Source organism: Myotis nattereri (assembly GCF_964212035.1).
Source record: "Myotis nattereri genome assembly, chromosome: 5".
NCBI classification, from domain to species: domain Eukaryota; kingdom Metazoa; phylum Chordata; class Mammalia; order Chiroptera; family Vespertilionidae; genus Myotis; species Myotis nattereri.
Genome location: NC_138080.1, coordinates 106,976,104 through 106,992,622, shown reverse-complemented (window position 1 = coordinate 106,992,622; position 16,519 = coordinate 106,976,104). Strand labels below are relative to the sequence as shown.

At 54.9% G+C, this 16,519-nt stretch overlaps 2 protein-coding genes across 3 annotated transcripts; one reads left to right on the top strand and one right to left on the bottom strand.

The window, feature by feature from the left end:
- Window positions 1-451: 451 nt before the first annotated feature.
- On the top strand, window positions 452-4,670 carry NOP16 (NOP16 nucleolar protein). Its single transcript, XM_081091862.1, has 5 exons — window positions 452-996; window positions 1,082-1,190; window positions 2,117-2,183; window positions 3,659-3,765; window positions 4,219-4,670. Exons 1-5 carry the CDS (start codon window positions 890-892, stop codon window positions 4,360-4,362), a joined length of 534 nt encoding a protein of 177 aa, XP_080947988.1. The 5' UTR covers window positions 452-889; the 3' UTR covers window positions 4,363-4,670.
- A 1,021-nt stretch (window positions 4,671-5,691) lies between these two features.
- On the bottom strand, window positions 5,692-14,715 carry ARL10 (ARF like GTPase 10). 2 transcript variants are annotated; one of them, XR_013996027.1, is made up of 5 exons: window positions 14,435-14,715; window positions 13,769-13,970; window positions 10,335-10,510; window positions 8,413-8,714; window positions 7,788-7,974 (listed from the first exon to the last, which is right to left on the bottom strand). XR_013996027.1 is itself a non-coding variant. In XM_081091861.1 (4 exons), the coding sequence occupies exons 1-4, from the start codon at window positions 14,615-14,617 to the stop codon at window positions 8,541-8,543; spliced, it is 735 nt and encodes a 244-aa protein (XP_080947987.1). In that variant the 5' UTR covers window positions 14,618-14,715; the 3' UTR covers window positions 5,692-8,540. The 2 variants fall into 2 exon arrangements, 1 of the variants encoding a protein (XP_080947987.1); XM_081091861.1 differs by having other exon boundaries at window positions 5,692-8,714.
- Window positions 14,716-16,519: the final 1,804 nt, after the last annotated feature.

Below are 16,519 nucleotides of genomic sequence, written 5' to 3'. Positions count from 1 at the left end.
CACACGATTTAGAGATGCGGTTCTTCATTCGAGAAACGTTGAGAGCCTACCGTATGCCAGGCGCTGGGCAACGGACCTTGAACACCCCCTCCAGAGAGAGGGGCTTGAGCACAGGGTCCCTGCTCAGGGAATGACGTTATTCCTCAGTTTACCCTCTCCGCGCCTGCTTAAAATGGTGCTTGTGCTCAAACCTGGCCCCCGGTGACGTCGCTGTCACGGAGGGCCGTGCAAGGATCAGACAACGGTGATGAGGAGTGACCAGACTGCTCCCTGGACATTCCTTGGTCTAAGCAGGCGCTCCCATCTGCCATAACCAAGCAGAGCGTGTCTTTCCTCCTAGAGGGTGGCAAGGCCTGGCTGGCCTTAAAGACTGCACACCAGCTGGGTCGTGGGTCCAGCTCGACTTTACTTTGGACCTGGGCAAGGGATGGGGCCCAGAGGGAAGGGGTCATACAATTGAGGTCAAGCACGGCCTGCCAGGAGGGAGAGCCAGCTTCGGGACACGGAGGAAAGAACATTGCAGACTGGAGAATTAGAGGCCAAGGTGCTAGGTGGGGTGCTGCGATGGTTCCAAGGATGCCTCGGGAGTCACGTGGCCAGGAGACGCGGTGTCCCAGGCAACAGCGGGAAGAGAAAACTGGACGTTAAGCCCCGCCTCCTGGTCATGAAAGGGGCGGGGGGATTTGTTGAGTGTTGTCCGCATGCGCTACTTCTCATTGCATTCTGGGAGTTGTAGTAAGAGCACTGTGTCGCTCCGGGGAGGACTACATTTCCCAAAAAGCCTGCCACGCCGTGTGCGCAGCGTCGGGAAGGAGTCCTCTACACCACGACACGAGGTTCTGGAAGCGAGAGGCGCCGAGTCTGAATTGCCTGAGCGGTGGTCGGCGTGATGCCCAAGGCCAAGGGGAAGACCCGGCGGCAGAAGTTCGGTTACAGTGTTAACCGGAAGCGTCTGAACCGGAGTGCTCGACGGAAGGCAGCCCCGCGGATCGAGTGGTGAGGAGCCCGGGTTCAGGAGGCCGCGGGCCTGGCGGGCACGGCCGGCGAGCTGACAGTTCCCGCTCTCCCTCTTTTCCCGCAGCTCCCACATCCGACATGCCTGGGACCACACCAAGTCCGTGCGGCAGAACCTGGCCGAGATGGGCTTGGCTATGGACCCCAACAAGGCGGTGCCCCTCCGTAAGAGAAAGGTACTGGCTTGGCCCCCGCCCCGCCCCGCCCGGCCCGGCCCGGCCAGAACTAGCCGGGTTCCGAACACCCGCCCGTCGCCTCCCTCGCGTCCTGCCCGGGGTTGCGACCCCACAGCCCTCGGCGCCTTCACTGACCGGCTGCGGGTCCTTTCCTCCCTCCGCCCAGCACACACTGGGCCCGGGTTGGAGCTTCTCCACTTACTTTTTTTCCTCTGAAATTAACTTGTGTCCCTTGGCATCTCAGCGGTATTTTCCCGAATTTATCTTTTCCTGCCCCTTACTTCCCTTCCATTTTCCCCCAAGTCCTCCAGTTATCCTTGGTCTGAGGCGTCTCCTAGGACCAGTTTCTCCCGAGGAAGGATTTCCTGGGCCACCCCTTTAAAAAAACAGCGCCTTTCCCACTCAGGAACCTCTGTCCCGCGTTATTTTAATTCATAGCACTTGGTGGTGTGTTGTATATTTATCTCCTTCCCCCAACAAAATCCAATAAGTAGTTAACCTAATAAAGGGATTTACTGATCGACTTGGCCCCGTTGCCTTTGGGCACGTTTCTTTGTTCCCCTCGCTCAGCTGGTGCGAGGGAACCGGCGCTGCTGTTTCTTGAACAGACAGACGTGAGGCTGCAGCCCAGCGCGGTCAGGTGGCCCCCCTCATTGTGGGGTTTCATGGATTGTCTTACAACAAAGTGGCAGACAAGGCTTACTGTGCCCACTTCACAGGCGCAGGAAGGTGAATGGCTTGCTGAGTCTCTCGAGAATCAGGAAACCTCCAGGGCATCGGTTCTCCTTGTCACCTGTTCCTGCCTGACCTTGTGCAGGGATTCTTGGGGGTCATGCCGTGGCGCTGGGATGGGCAAGCGCCTCTAGAAGTTTCTCTCACCCAGGCTCCTTCCTTCATCTGCTGGTCTCACTGTTTGTTCTCTGCAGGTCCAGGCCATGGAGGTGGACGTGGACGAGAGACGGCAGCTCATACGGAAGCCCTATGTGCTGAATGGTGGGTGCTGGCCACATTGCTCTGGTCACCATCCAGCAGAGTCAGGGCCGGAAGGGCAGCGAGAGAAGCCAGGACCAGAGGGAAGAAAAGCTGGTCAGGGCTCGCACCGTTAGGGCCGTCTCCCCGGCTGGGACGTGCAGCCTCCTGGCTAAACTCACGTGTGTGAAGTGAGGTCAGAGATGTTCGGGGAGGATGAGCCAGGTGCCCGAGAGGTTAGAAAAGAAACCCATTAAGTCTCAGGCTCATATTTCAGCTTCTCCTGAATTTAAGGATGAACAGGTTTTTAGAGACTTCACCCTCTTATTTAATCTTCCCAATGACCAATCAGTTTCATGTTCCCAAAGGCCACAGAAACTGAATATTAAAATAGAAAATAAATTCTGCAGGGAAGGCAGAATACTCTGGAATTCTCTACCCACCCTTCCTATTACTTGTCTGAGATTTTTGGGGGTTTTTGTTAATCCTCACTCAAGGATATTTTTTCCATTGAGAGCGGGAGGGAGGGCGAGGGAGAAGGAGAGAGAGGGAAACATCAATGTGAGGGAGACACATAGACTGGTTGCCTCCTGCACACACACCGATGGGGGCCAGGAGTGAACCCCGCAACCCTGGGACATGCTCTTGACCAGGAATCGAACCTTCGACCACTGAGCACACTGGGCAGGGCTTACCTGTCTGAGGCTTTTAATAGTTGTGACTGTAGGATTTGAATGGTCAGACATTTGATATAGAATTCCTTGAGGTCCTGTCTTTAGTTTTTCTCAGTGATTCTCGTAAGTACTGCATTGGATTGCATATATAAAATCGTGTACTTATTACGGTAAAATTTTTTACTATAAGCAGTTTTAGCACTTAACTCTGGATAAGATCTGACCACCTGGTTTCAGTGAGTATTTTCCTTCCTTCGTAGATGAGAGATAGGGAGTATTTGCCTAGCTAGTTTAAAAGCAAAGCCATTACTGGCTCCACAGCTTGGCTTTTTTCTCTCCAGTGGAACAGAGGTGCCTGGGCCCAGCCTTAGACCCCAGTTCTCATTTGTTCGGGCCTTTCCATTTCATGTGTTATTGTAACACTTCAGGCAAAGAGGGTCTGTTTAGAGCCGACAGGGAGCCCTGTCCTGTGCAGGGAGCAACACCTCATTCCCTGTCCTGGCAGTGTCTTCATCTCTGTCCCAGGACCTGGCACTCAGTAAAGATTGTTAAGTCTGCTGCCCTTTTTTACCCATCTGAGGCCCAAAGAGATGACTTGCCTTTCAGGTAGTTGCCATTGATAAATGATTGTGTCATAGGCAGAGCCTGGGATCCAAGGGGCTGAAGAGGAAGGTTCTAGCACCAAATATAGAGATGGAGGCCAAATCCATCAGATGGCGTTAGCAACGCTTGTAGCTTGGGATTGGCAAAGGGGTGACTGGACAGTTCAAATAGTGCAAGGAGCAACACCTCATTCCCTCCCTGTCTCTTGGCTTCTCACCCCAGACCTCGAGGCAGAAGCCAGCCTCCCGGAAAAGAAAGGAAATACGCTGTCTCGGGACCTCATAGACTACGTACGCTACATGGTGGAGAACCATGGGGAGGACTACAAGGTGAGTGGCTAGGCCCGGCGGAGAGCACCACTTGGGCCCATTGGGAAGATACCACAGACCATTTGTGGTCTGATCTGCTTGCTTAGGGCCTTTTCCTGCGTGGAAATAGGGCAGACAGACTCTGGCAGTGGATCCTGCTGACAGTGCTAATGGCTGAGACAGACTGAGTGGCTATAAAAGTCCATATTTTTAGCTTCTGTTAAACATGGAAAGATCGGGCTACACTGGCCTCCCCCCCCTCCCTCCCATGCCAGTGAGATTAGTTGGCTGTGGATGGAGCATGAGCTGTTCAGCTGGTCCCTGCGCCATCTGCCTCCGTTTCCCCACATACACCATGGCTTTTGAGGTGAGGAAGCTGAACCTCTGGGACAGGAAGTGGTGGCCCACCTCCAGCAGAGCTAGGATTTGAACCTTTGCCTATCCATCCCTCACGTAGCCTTTCTCCCTTCTTAGGCTATGGCCCGGGATGAGAAGAATTATTATCAAGATACCCCGAAACAGATTCGGAATAAGATCAACGTCTATAAGCGCTTTTACCCAGCCGAGTGGGAAGCCTTCACTCATTCTTTGCAGAAGAATGCGATGGAGGTTGTGTGACTGGTTTACGCCTGCCCCAGGCTGAAGCCTCCTGGACCAGAGAAGCTGGAGCCAGGGTTTAAGGCAAGGAGGGGGGTGTGGCTACAGAGGCTGGCCAAACCCCATTCCCAGGCCAGGCCGGCCTGGTTTGGCGCCATGAGGAGTGCCTCCGCTCCATAGCAGGACCACAGGCAGGGTGTGGGTGGGCGTTTCTTGTCTGTCTGCAGCTGTGAGCCATAGAAAACTCTCCTGTTGCTGAGGTTTCTCCTACAAGCCCCTAAGACGTCTCTCCTTGCTGCTCTGGGGAAGAAGGTTTTTACTTTATTTCACATGAAGCTGTGAGATGTGTGGTTTATCTTCACCTTACATGTAAGGAAACGGGGGCTTGATGGGCATTAGGGGTGCGGGCCGAAGTCTGTCGAACTGCTGACCTCCGCTTTCACTTGCTTCTCCCCCTTGGCCTCTGACGGCAGCCCCCGGCCCACCTTCAGGCCACACAGACTCCAGCAGTGACTGGCGACGAGGGAGAGCAGGCACGGCCTGTAGGATCTAGTCCAGTGGTTCTCCACCTTCCGGCCCTTTAAATGCAGTTCCTCATGTTGTGACCCAACCATAACATTATTTTCGTTGCCACTTCATAACTGTAATGTTGCTACTGTTATGAATCGTAATGTAAATATCTGATATGCAGATTGGTCTTAGGCGACCCCTGTGAAAGGGTCGTTTGACCGCCAAAGGGGTCGCGACCCACAGGTTGAGAACCACTGATCTAGTCTGTGACAGAGCTCGAGGGCCTTCGTTATTTGACCTCATAACTTTAGTCCTTCACAGCATCCCAAGTTCAGGCCTTAGACTAGCCTGGCCCTGACCTTGTTTCTTTACAGTTCAGGTGCCAATTTTAGGAGGCCTTCCCTATTGTCATCCCCTACGCCCCGGGCTGGGTAAGTGTCCTGTAGTCCCCATGCCCAGACTTCCTGTTAGCAATCATCCTGGCATAGCTGCCTTTTAATCTGCCTGACGTCCCCCAGTTCCCTACTAGAGTGCAGGGATCTTGCCTGTAAATGCTGGAGGAGTGGCCTCCATTCTGACCTTAGGCACAGAGGCTGACAGGTCTCCTTGCTCCCATTTCCACGCCTGGCTGACATCCCAGAGCCAGGAGTGGGGGAAAGGTTTGGATACTCCCCAGAAGGTACTGAGACCAATGCTGATGCTCCTCACCACCCACCGATGTGGGCTGTCGAGCCCAGGGACTGGGACTTGTTGACAAACTCTCACAGCAAGTGTTCTGGAACCACCCTCTACAGCTGTCCCTCCCTGAGACTAAGCACCCAACAGTCCTCAAAACCAGAATTCCAATGAAACCACACCGTTTTTGGCATTTATTGTGTAGTACCTCAGACACCACCAGCACTAGCTCTTCTGCTGTCCGCCCTTGGTGACCTGTGGGCCTGGGTGCCAGGCACAGGGCAGCAAGGCCCTTGACTTCCCGATCTTTGAGGGCAAACCTCCCCTTGTCCCTTAGTGCCCCATCTCCTGGAGGCAGCAGACGAGAAGTGGGAGGGTCTCTTCTCAGAGCTACTAGAAAGGACTCCGAGGACGTGTGAGCAGAGAGCAAGCATGAGGCCCAGTGCCCCTGCTCCGAGGTCGGGCAGCTGTGCGAGGACCACACCACAGGCGAGCTTCAGCAGCTGGTGCGAGATGTTGGCAGTTGCTACTAAACTACATAAGAACAAAGTTTTTCAAAGGCAAATGGAAAGGTTTCATGGGGAACCTGACGCTTCCTTCAGGCAGACAGGCCAGAGTTAGGTTTTCATCGGCACTTCCGCGGAGGGTTGGGGTAGGGGAGCAGTGAGGACTGACTCCGCCGCCTCCCCAGTCTTAGCCGGTTCCACTGCATCAGCGGTTCCACTGCATCAGCGCAAGCTTACGGCAGTTGTGGGCACCAAGAGGTGCTAGAGGCTTCTTGGGACGGGCAGTCCGTCCAAGGTGGTGGTCCCGGCAGCCTCAAGAGCCCTCTTGCCCAGACCATCCACATGTGCCAGCTCAGGGCCAGGTTGGCCCGGATGCCTCCTACCTGTTCCCATGTGTAGCCAGGTCAGGAGCGTAGAGCCAGGGCAGTGGTGGGAGCAGTGCCACCCAGACTAGCTCAGCAACCTCACTGAGATGAATAGCTCTGAGTAATGCCTGGTTTCCAAAAGCACTTATTTGGCTCCTGAATCAGTCACAAGGCCGGGCAGCCAGCTGTCCTGAAGAAAGGCTACTGTTCTGCTTTGCCCAATCGGGTCCTGGAAATCAGAGCACATGGGCCCGGTGGCACTGCCTCGAGTCTGGCCCAGCAGCCCCCACAGGAGCACAGGCGTCAGCCACAGGCTGGCCCTCAGCGCCCCTCTGCAGTGTCTTCTGATGCCACTGGGACCCATCGGTTCCAAGTGGTCTTTAAAAGTACCTCAGCTACATGTAGTTGAACTCTATTCAAGTTCACCTCTCCCTACTAAAACCTTTAAAAATCGTACTACATAGGGACTGATACTCAACAGACCAAAGGCAGATCTCAGTGCGGAGAAAGGCTCCCGCACCAGCACTGGTTCCAAAGGTAACTTTCAAGCACTGGGACCCAGGTGGGGTTCATAGAACACAGAAGTGAAAAGTTGTCAGGAAAGTTTCAAAGGCTACTCTACAATCCAAGCCGTTCCTTAATTGTTTAAAATAAAAACAGACAAGTCCCTTCTTAATGCAGAAAGTTAATCCGAAGCCCTAGAGCAGAGCGAGCTACTCTTCAGTTCTGCCTCCCTCCTTCCCCTCTTCTCACACCAGCTGAAGAATTGAGCACAAAGTAAACAAATGAAAGGAAGGCACGGAACCTCTGTTCTCAATGAAAAAGCAAACAGAATCGATTAAAAAAAAAAATAGTCCATTTGTGGCCACTGGTTATTCAGTGACCCTGACAGACAAAAGGCTCCTCCTCTTGCCTGCATGAAAGAGAAGTGTCGATGCAGAGACAAAATGGTCCTAACTGGCTGGTCACTGGAAAGAGAATCATGGAATGCGCACGGGCGAGAACACCAGAAATTCCGTCCAGCTCGGCTGTGGCTGGGCACCCACGGGTCTGGGAGGCTGAGTGACATGCCCCAGGCTACCCCACTGGCTGGTCGCTACATCCCATCTCTTTACCTGGATTTACACGATTGAAATTTCCTTTCCCAGAGTCCTCTGCTATCTACACAGAAGGGATCTGACATACCGATGGAGGTACAGTTCCTGTGGATCAGTGTGAACTCTCCTGGTATCATTTTATCAAAGGGCGGGGGAGCTACAGCTTGGCTCCTTGACCTGCATAACTTATCACTGTCATTAATGATTCCAGCCATTTTCCTCAAAGATCCAGATTTTCCATGACAGTCATCTAGGGTTTTGATAGCAGCACCTAGAAACAGAGGCTCAATCTTTGGCCTGTCCCTTTTATAAATAAATAATCACAATTCAGTTCCAGGTCAAGGCCCAGCTCCGGTGGACAGTCCCAGTCTTCTCAGGAGTGGGACTCTGGCCTCCCCCACTTACGGAAACCTGGTGCCGGCATCGTTCACACAAGGGCAGCAGCTTCTGTCTCCGGACGTGGTGGGAAATTCAGTGTTTCTGATCGGGGGTGAGCAACACTTACTCTGCAGTCATGAGAGGCTGGGGCCAGGCCTCAGCTTGGGGAAGTGGGGCGGTTGCAGACCCTTGCTAGGATCTCCAGGTTTGTCCTCACACTTATCTCCGATGCTGGGAAATGCATCTCTCAGTTTGAAAAAAAAAAACCCACAGAAATCACCTTCCTATAAAAATGATGGCCCCAGGGCCAGAGGGAGGAGACTGGTCAAAGCCACAAGCCAGATGGGCAGAGCTGGGGCTGGAGGGCCATGTGGAACGGAGCCAGGGCTCCCTGGGTGCTGCCTAGAACCTGTCTGTGAGGGGCATGAAACTGCCAGGAGGGAACAGCCGGACAGTCCTTTCCTCAACCACCAGGACCTGCAGGGAGGGGGCACTGAGCCCACCCTCTGCCCCACCCCACTAGCCCCACGGCCACCTCACCAGGAAGGATTCTGTGTGGTTCTTGGCTCTGATGAGGGCAAGGAGAGAAGGGACGTGCTGCCACGCAGCTCCTGCCCCAGGCCCAGGCCCAGGCAGTGATGAAGAGCAGGAGCAGCAGAGATGCCAGCCTAGGAGAGAAGCTGCAGGAGTAGTTTCCAGATGTGCACGGTGCCAGGGTCTTCAGATCCGGGCCCCACAGGGGCGATGCTGGCCCCCAAGAGGAAGACCTCCCGCTGGCTGTCGACAACCTGCAGACCCAGCTCCTGCTGCAGCTCCACCATGCTCATGGCCTCGCTCAGGTCCTGGTGAAACAGCCACAGTGTTTCCCAACCCCCGGCCTCGTCCTCCAGGAAATAAACCTGAGCTACCTCAGGGAACCCTGGGCCCAAGTTCCCCGAGTGGCCTCTGGACCCCTTGGTCTAAACTTTTCCTCATCTCTGCCTTTCCTCTGTACTAAGCTCTCATTATCCTCAACCACTGTGGTTAGAAGTAGCACTTCCTATACATCAGACATTGTGACAAGTACCAAGTCTTAATTCTCACAGCTTAAACCAACGGATGAGGAATTGGCTCAGAGAAGGTGAAGTCATTGGCAAGGAAACAACTGGCAGAGCCAGATTTCAAACTCAGGTTGGTGCGATGCCCAAGCTTGGGACCTTACAGGAATCCCAGCTGTGTCCTAAACTCGGGAGTGGAGAGGCCTTGCAGTGGGCTCACTTCCAGACAAGTCAGGGGCACTGCAGAACGTGGCTGCTGAGGGTACATTGTCATTTCAAGCCTGGCTTAAGATTAAAATGATCTCTCTTGGAGCAATTCATAGAATGCTGGGACCTTCAGTGTTGTCTCCTATAGGTTCAAAATTGCTATAAATTACAGTTTATATGTAGGATGATGATGTAATTCATCGTCCAAACTGGGGCGTCTCTGAGACTCAAAGTGGGTACTACCAATAATTATACTAGAATAACAGGCATAAATGGGTATTGTCCCAGGCAGACGAAGATGTATAGTCACCTGTTTATATATGTCACGTATTTCCCAATAGGCAGGGGGAATCTGAGGTCAAAGACGCAAGCTTCTCTCCAAACAGGTTGGAAACACGTCCCATGACACGCAGGGACATGGGCACAGGCCATAGGAGATATTTCAGGACTCCATACTGTGGCCGTTTCACCTGCTGCTGAGAATGGCACTTTAGGTCGAGGGCAGCTGGGCCCGAGGCACCACTCTGGCACCTGGGAGAGGTATGTGTAGTGGTTAACAGAGTCTCTGAGGACGATCCTGGTTTTGCGGCTTACCAACTAGAACTCTGGGCACTTGGGGACAAGAGCAAGGCCTGTCGTGGGGCTTTGTGGGACTGATGTGAGGTCATGGTTGTCAGGTGCTTAGCACTGTGCCTGGTGCACCGTAAGCACGCACACAAGTGCTCGTTATTATTAGACTTATTCGTTAATCTCCCATCCCTTCCCAGCTTTAGCTCTCTGATCAGAGCCAGAAGTCACAAGGACATAGCAGAGTGAAAAGGCGCAGGTTTTGGAGTTGATATCCCACTTTCACTGTTTTCAATGTGAACAGCCTTGGGGAGATGACAGAATCTCTCTGAGCTTCAGATGCCCTGTTTGTAAAATGGGACTAGTATTTCATACCTTGGAGGGTCAGTAGAAGCATAATATGAAAATGTCAAAGCCACACCTGGCATCTAGTTTCTCATTTCTCTAGGATGACAAATGACAGGGAGGCAGCAGGGAAGGCAGACAGGATGGGGATATGGGGTGAGGAAGGAGCAGAGGCAGACGAGTGGGGGACAGGCTGTCCGCCAGGGCTCTAGGCATGGGCCTGGGCCTGAATCCCTCTCCAGTGCGCCCACCCAGCCCAGCCACATGGATCAAGTCTGACCTGAGCCAGACTCCTGTGGCCCTCACCTGCTTGTTGGCCACCACCACGACAGGCAGGTCAGGGTCCTTGTCCAGCAGCCTGTGCAGCTCCTGCCGGGCCCAGGGCAGCCGCAGCCGGTCAGCCGAGTCCACCATGAACACCAGCACGTCCACCTCGTTCACAAACTCCTTCCAGTAGAAGCGCAGGTTCTGGCTGCCACCAACTGAGGAGAGGCCAGGGGCCAGCTCAGAGCCTCCCTAGGCCCCGGCTCTCTACAGAGAGCCCCATCCCCACCCTAATCCAGTTTCCCAAGGCTTCACCCACCAGGAACAAGGAAAAGACCACAGGTTCCAGAGCCAATCAGACCTGGGTTTGGTTCTGCCTGAGTGCTGGCTCTCCCTGGACAAGTTGCTACCTTCAAATATTAGTCTCCTCCTACTAAACTAACCTAACAGCAAAACCCAAAGGTACGTATACAATGCTCTGTTCTGAGGGCTGGTGTATAGTAGGTGCTCAATAAATAGTACTCTCCACTTCTTCCTCCTGGGCTGCCTTGCCTCCTGCCAATTCCTGGCTTCCTCCTGGGTCAGCAGCTGTGGTCAGAAGCCAGGACTCCCTACCCTGCTTGTGCACAGCCATTCTCCATTCAGTCTCTTTTGTTCAGTCTGGTCACCCCACTTTCTTCCCCCAGAAATGCCATATTCAGTCCTACCACTGGCTGCCCACATACACCCCTGATGTGGGTTGCCTTCCTTTTCCTTCTGTACCCCTGCACAGTCCCGTGGTCACCCTGCAGCCTGGTGTTTCTGGTTATAATTCTGACCCTTGTGGATTCTAAGCTCTTTGAGAGTTAGAGCTATTTACCTCTGGATCCCCCCAAAGCCCTCAGCACAATGCCCGGCACATACAGGCACTCAACAAGTATTTACTGAGAGCTTACTGGGTGCCAAGCACTGATCTGGGCGCTGGGGAAACAGGTGAGCGAGGCAGGCAGGGGCCCTGCTCTCATGGGGCTCCCTCCGCAGTCAGGACAGACACAGCAACAACACCAACATTTCAGAAAGGAAGGAAATAAAACAGAAAAAGTGGAAGTGGCTGTGGGGGTGCCTTTGGATTGGGGGTCTAGGAAAGTCTCCCCAAGGAGGTGGCATGTGGGCTGAGTCTGGGCTGATGAGAAGGAACTAGCCATGGGAGAGGCAGAGAAAGTATTCCAGGCAGAGGGAAGGGCACACTGGGCAGAAGGTAGCCAGAGTGGCTGAGGGAGAGAGGGAAGCCATGACCAGCAGCCTGGCCAGCGCTGAACCACACGGGGTCTGGAAGGCCAGAGTGGGGCTGTGGAGCCCCGTAAGGGCTTTGAGAGTGACTTGATCTGAAAGATACCACTGGCTGACCTGGGACAGACGTGAAAGCAGGAAGACCAGCAAGGAGGCTGTTGTACTGAGATGATTTGGGGTTGGACTAGGCAGGCAGGCAGTGGTGGAGGTGGGGAGAAGTGGACAGGCCAGAATCCGGACAGACAAGGATAAAGCAGACAGGACTAAGCTAATTAAATGGATATGAGAGGGGGGGAAGGGAGAGTTATCAAAGACCCACAGAGGCTCATTCTCGGTGGGTTCCAGGCTTGGCATTGTAGGAGACCACCGCAAGGTGCATGTTCTGAGAGGCGAAAGCCCCGGGACTTCAGTGGGAGAGCTGTGGTTGAATCCAGGCTGAAGGACCCTATGGAGGTGCACTGTTACTGGCCAGACTCTTGGGGAACATGAAGACACGGAACCCCTCCTCCCAGGGCTGGAGGAGAGGGGCACCTTCTCTCCTGACAGGGTGGGCCTCAAGGGCAGAACCCCCCTTGACCTTTCTGTGTCCCTGGCACCAACGAGGGAGATGGGGACAGCTTGCTGAAAAGACCGAATTCCAGGTGAACATCAATGTTTGCTACAATCAGGGAGGAGAGATGTAGCCAGATCAGACCAATAGGCAAGTGCCTGAGATCAGAGGAACTGGGCCCAGTCAGGCCAACAGCCAGGCCCTCAGAGTCTGAGCCCCTACCTAGCACTCCGCCAAAGCCACCCAGTCTTTATGGTCTGAGTCCTGTGGCTGACAGGAAGTCTACTGTCCCTCCATCCAGTCTGTGGCTGAACACAGGTGGCTAAGTACTGCTGCCCTCTCTGTCCTGCTCTCCCAAGATCCCAAAAAGCCTAACACCGCGGGCAGGGGGCAGCTCAGACCCTCTCTGATCAACAAGCTCTCCCAGATACCTGCCTGGGGCTGGGCCTGGGGCCAGCGCTTGGTCAGACCTGTCTGTCTCAGAGGCTGGGATGTGGTAAATACTGCAGAAGGTGCGCCCAGAGGGAGAGCCCTGAGCCTAGCAAGGGCCTCAGAGGAGGCTTCCCAAGGACATCGTGTTTGATGTAGATCTTGAAGGGTGAGTATTAGTTTATCAAGGGAAGGTGGCTTTCCAGACTGAGGGAACGGTGCTTGCAAAGGACAGAAGCAAGAAGGAAAATGTCAGTCCCTCAGAACCAAGCAATGGAGCCCAGTGCTGATCGAGAGTCACCCTTGCTGGGTCTCAGTTTCCCCATGTCTTAATGAAGGTAGTAACTGTTTCCAGTTGCATGGAGTTGCTGGGAGGATTTTATTAAGAACAGTCATGCCCCATCTGATATTTCGATCAATATCGAACCACATGTATGGCGGTGGTCCCGTTAGATTAGAATGGAGCTGGAAAATCCCCATCACCTAGTGCCGTGGTCGGCAAACTACAGCTTGCAAGCCACATGCGGCTCTTTGGCCCCTTGAGTGTGGCTCTTCCACAAAATACCGACTTCTGTGCATGGGCCACGAAGTTTCAATCGCACTGTATGTGCATGCCCGCACGCGGTCTTTTGTGGAAGAGCCACACTCAAGGGGCCAAAGAGCCGCATGTGGCTCGCGAGCCGCAATTTGCCGGCCACGGACCTAGTGACATCGTAGCAGAACACATAACAGTTGCCTACAGCATTCAGTACAGTAACAGGCTGTACAGGCTTGTACCTAAGAGCAACAGGCTACAGCACAGCCTGGATGTGCAGCAGACTGTACCGTGGTCCTAGGCGTATACGGGAACTCCATGATGCTCCCACAAGGGTAAGATCACCTAAGGAGGCATTTCCCAGGCAGCATCCCGCCCGCGTGCCTGTCAGATGACTGGCCTACAGAAAACTAGCTGTCAGTATCTGTGTTAGGCATGTGGGCTTCAGCTGGAGTGAGGCACAGGCAGGAGGACCAAGCTGGAGCTGCCTGTTCATGAAGACCCCCCACGTCAGAAGACAGTTTTGTATCCTGTGCCCTGGATGGGGAAGAATTTCATACAGGGGCGCGATCTGCTTAGGTGTGCATTTTGGAGCCACCCCCAGGCAGAGGGCCCAGGCTTGGGTCCCCTCAGGTGATGGGGAGCCAGTGTGTGTGTGCGGGGGGGGGGGGGGGTGTGGGGGGGTCTGCTCACTCTCTAGCAGGTCCACCTCGAAGTCCCTGGTGGGCAGCCGCACGGAGTTGAAGCCCCAGGTGGGGATGTGGCCTTCCAGCGGCGACTTCCCGGACAGCACGCGCAGGAACGTGCTCTTGCCGGAGCCATCCAGCCCCAGCACCAGCACCTCGCGCTGCTCCAGCTCCTCCAGCGCCGGCTCGTCGTCCTCCTCGTCTTCGGGCTGCGGGGCACAGGTCGGGCTGCAGTCTCCCCTCCAGCCTGGCCCGTCCCGGGGGCAGACCGGAGGCACCACGGCGCGCATCCCGCCCTCCCCCCATCAAGGGCAGGCAAGCACCGCCTGGTGCCACGGGAGGAGCGTGCCCCTTGGAATCCCGAATCCCAGCCCCGTTCTGCAGGTCTCCCTGAGCGGCCTCGGCGAATTCCTGACGCCCCCTCCCGGGTCCCAGGGGCCACCGGCTCGCGGAGCCGGCCGAGGGCCTCCCGACAGCCCCGGGCCGCGCGCACTGCGCAGGCGCCGGGCCCCCACAGCGCCCGCGGGGAAGCCGCCCCCGCAAAGCCCACCCATTCCTCGGATCCACAGGTCACGACGGCCCGGCTGCCCGCCCGGAGCCGGCGGCGGCGGCCCCAAGCCCTGGACCCCGGCGCTGCCGTCGCTCGCGCGGAGATGCCCGGCCCCGCACTCACCTCCCACTCGTCCCACTCGGGGAGGCGGGCGGGCTCCGCGCCCCACCAGCCCTCGCCGCGGTCCCAGCGCCGCTCCCGTCCGCGGCCGAAGTAGCTCCTCCAGAGAACGAAGAGCACCGAGCCCAGCACGGCCGCGGCGCCGCCCAGCGCCAGCACCAAGGGGCTCAGCGGGCGCGGCGCCATCGGGCCGGGCGCGGGGCGCGGGGCGCAGGCCGAACCAGCGGCCGCCGAAGATGGCCCCGCTGCGACTGCCGCGGCCGCGCCCACCCACCCACCCGGCGCCACACTACAAGCCCCACAATGCACCTCCGCCGGCCCGACAGGCCGCGCGACCGGGGCGGGGGTGGGGCGCGGGCCGAGCGCGGGGACCTCCGCCCCTCTGCCGGTGCGGAATGGAGCGAGGCGGTGCCGGGGGAAGCGGACGGTGACATCGGCCTCCGCCCAGCTCTTCCTGGCGCCGAGGGCTTAGCTCCCGGCTGCCCCGCTCACCCCTGCAAACGGTGCCTCCTGGAAGGGGAAACCGAGGTCCAGGTCGCACCCCGGTACAGCGACCTGCGTCCTGAGCTTCCCTCACGGCCTCAGGGAGACCCTGGCCGGTTTCGCCCAGTGGATAGAGCGCCAGCCTGTGGCCTAAAAGGTCCCAGGTTCGATTCTGGCCAAGGGCACGTGCCCAGGTTGCAGGCTCGACTCCCCCCGGTAGGGGGCGTGCAGGAGGCAGCCAATCAATGATTCTCTCCCCATTGATGTTTCTCTCTCCTTTCCTCTCTAAAATCAGTAAAAAAATAAAAGAAAAAAAGACCTCGGGGAGCAATGGCTACAGTACCTCATCTAATCTGTGTTTGACTGGCTTTTTCAGGAGCGCTAAGGTGCTCACTGGGAATTTATTTCAAAGGGAGAAAACTAACCCAAATTGTTTTCAAATGCCATCTTTTTTTGTTTTTAAATATTATTGATTTCAAAGAGAGAGGGAGAGGGAAATAGAAACATTAATGATGATAGGGAATCATCGATCCGCTGCCTCCTGCACTCCCCACTCTGGGAACCGAGCCCGCAACCCAGGCCTGTGCCCTGACCAGGAATCAAGCTGTGACCTCCTGGTTCATAGGTCCACGCTCAACCACTGAGCCAGCACCGGCCGGGCTCAAATGCCATCTTTATGGAAATGATATATTGTCATAAATGAAGTCGACATAATCTGTGTGCAGACATTCAATTAAACATACTAATTTTGATTATGCAGATTTTAAAAAATATTAGAGCCAATTATTTTACTTTTAGTATTCAGAGATTTTTTTGTGGGTCCCCAAAAAGCCTGTAGACTTACATTCTGAGGTGCTGGGGGCTGGGACTTCAGCATATGAATATCGGTAGGATACAACTAAGCCCAACACAGGGACTGTGTCCTCCGTCCCAGTGTACCCCAAGCACCCAGCATAGTGCCTGGCAAAAAGTAAGACACAGGGCCAGAACCGGTTTGGCTCAGTGGATAGAGTGTTGGCCTGCGGACTCAAGGGTCCCGGGTTCGATTCCGGTAAAGGGCATGTACCTTGGTTGTGGACACATCCCCAGTGGGGAGTGTGCAGGAGGCGGCTGATCGGTGTTTCTCTCTCATTGATGTTTCTAGCTTTCTATCCCTCTCCTCTCCTCTCTGTAGAAAATCAATAAAACATATTTAAAAAAAAAAAAGTAAGACACAGGAACACAATTTCTATCTAACTGCTCCAGACGAGCTATGTGACATTGGCCTGATTCCTTCTGCTCTCTGCACCTTAGTTGCACCATCTGTAATATTAGGTTGGATGAGTTGGTTTCTTTCTTTTTTTTTTAACCTTTTCTAAAGATATGATTTTATTGATTTTAGAGAGGAAGAAAGGGAGAGAGAGAGAAACGTCAATGTGCGAGAGAAACATCTATCAGCTGCCTCCCCCACAACCTGGGCATATGCCGTGACCAGGAACCAAACCGGCAATATTTTGGTGCATGGGACGACATCAACCAACTGAGCCACACTGGCCAGGCAAATTTTTAATTTTATTGGTTTTAGAGAGAGAGAGGACGTGAGGAAGATTTGTTGTTCCACTTATT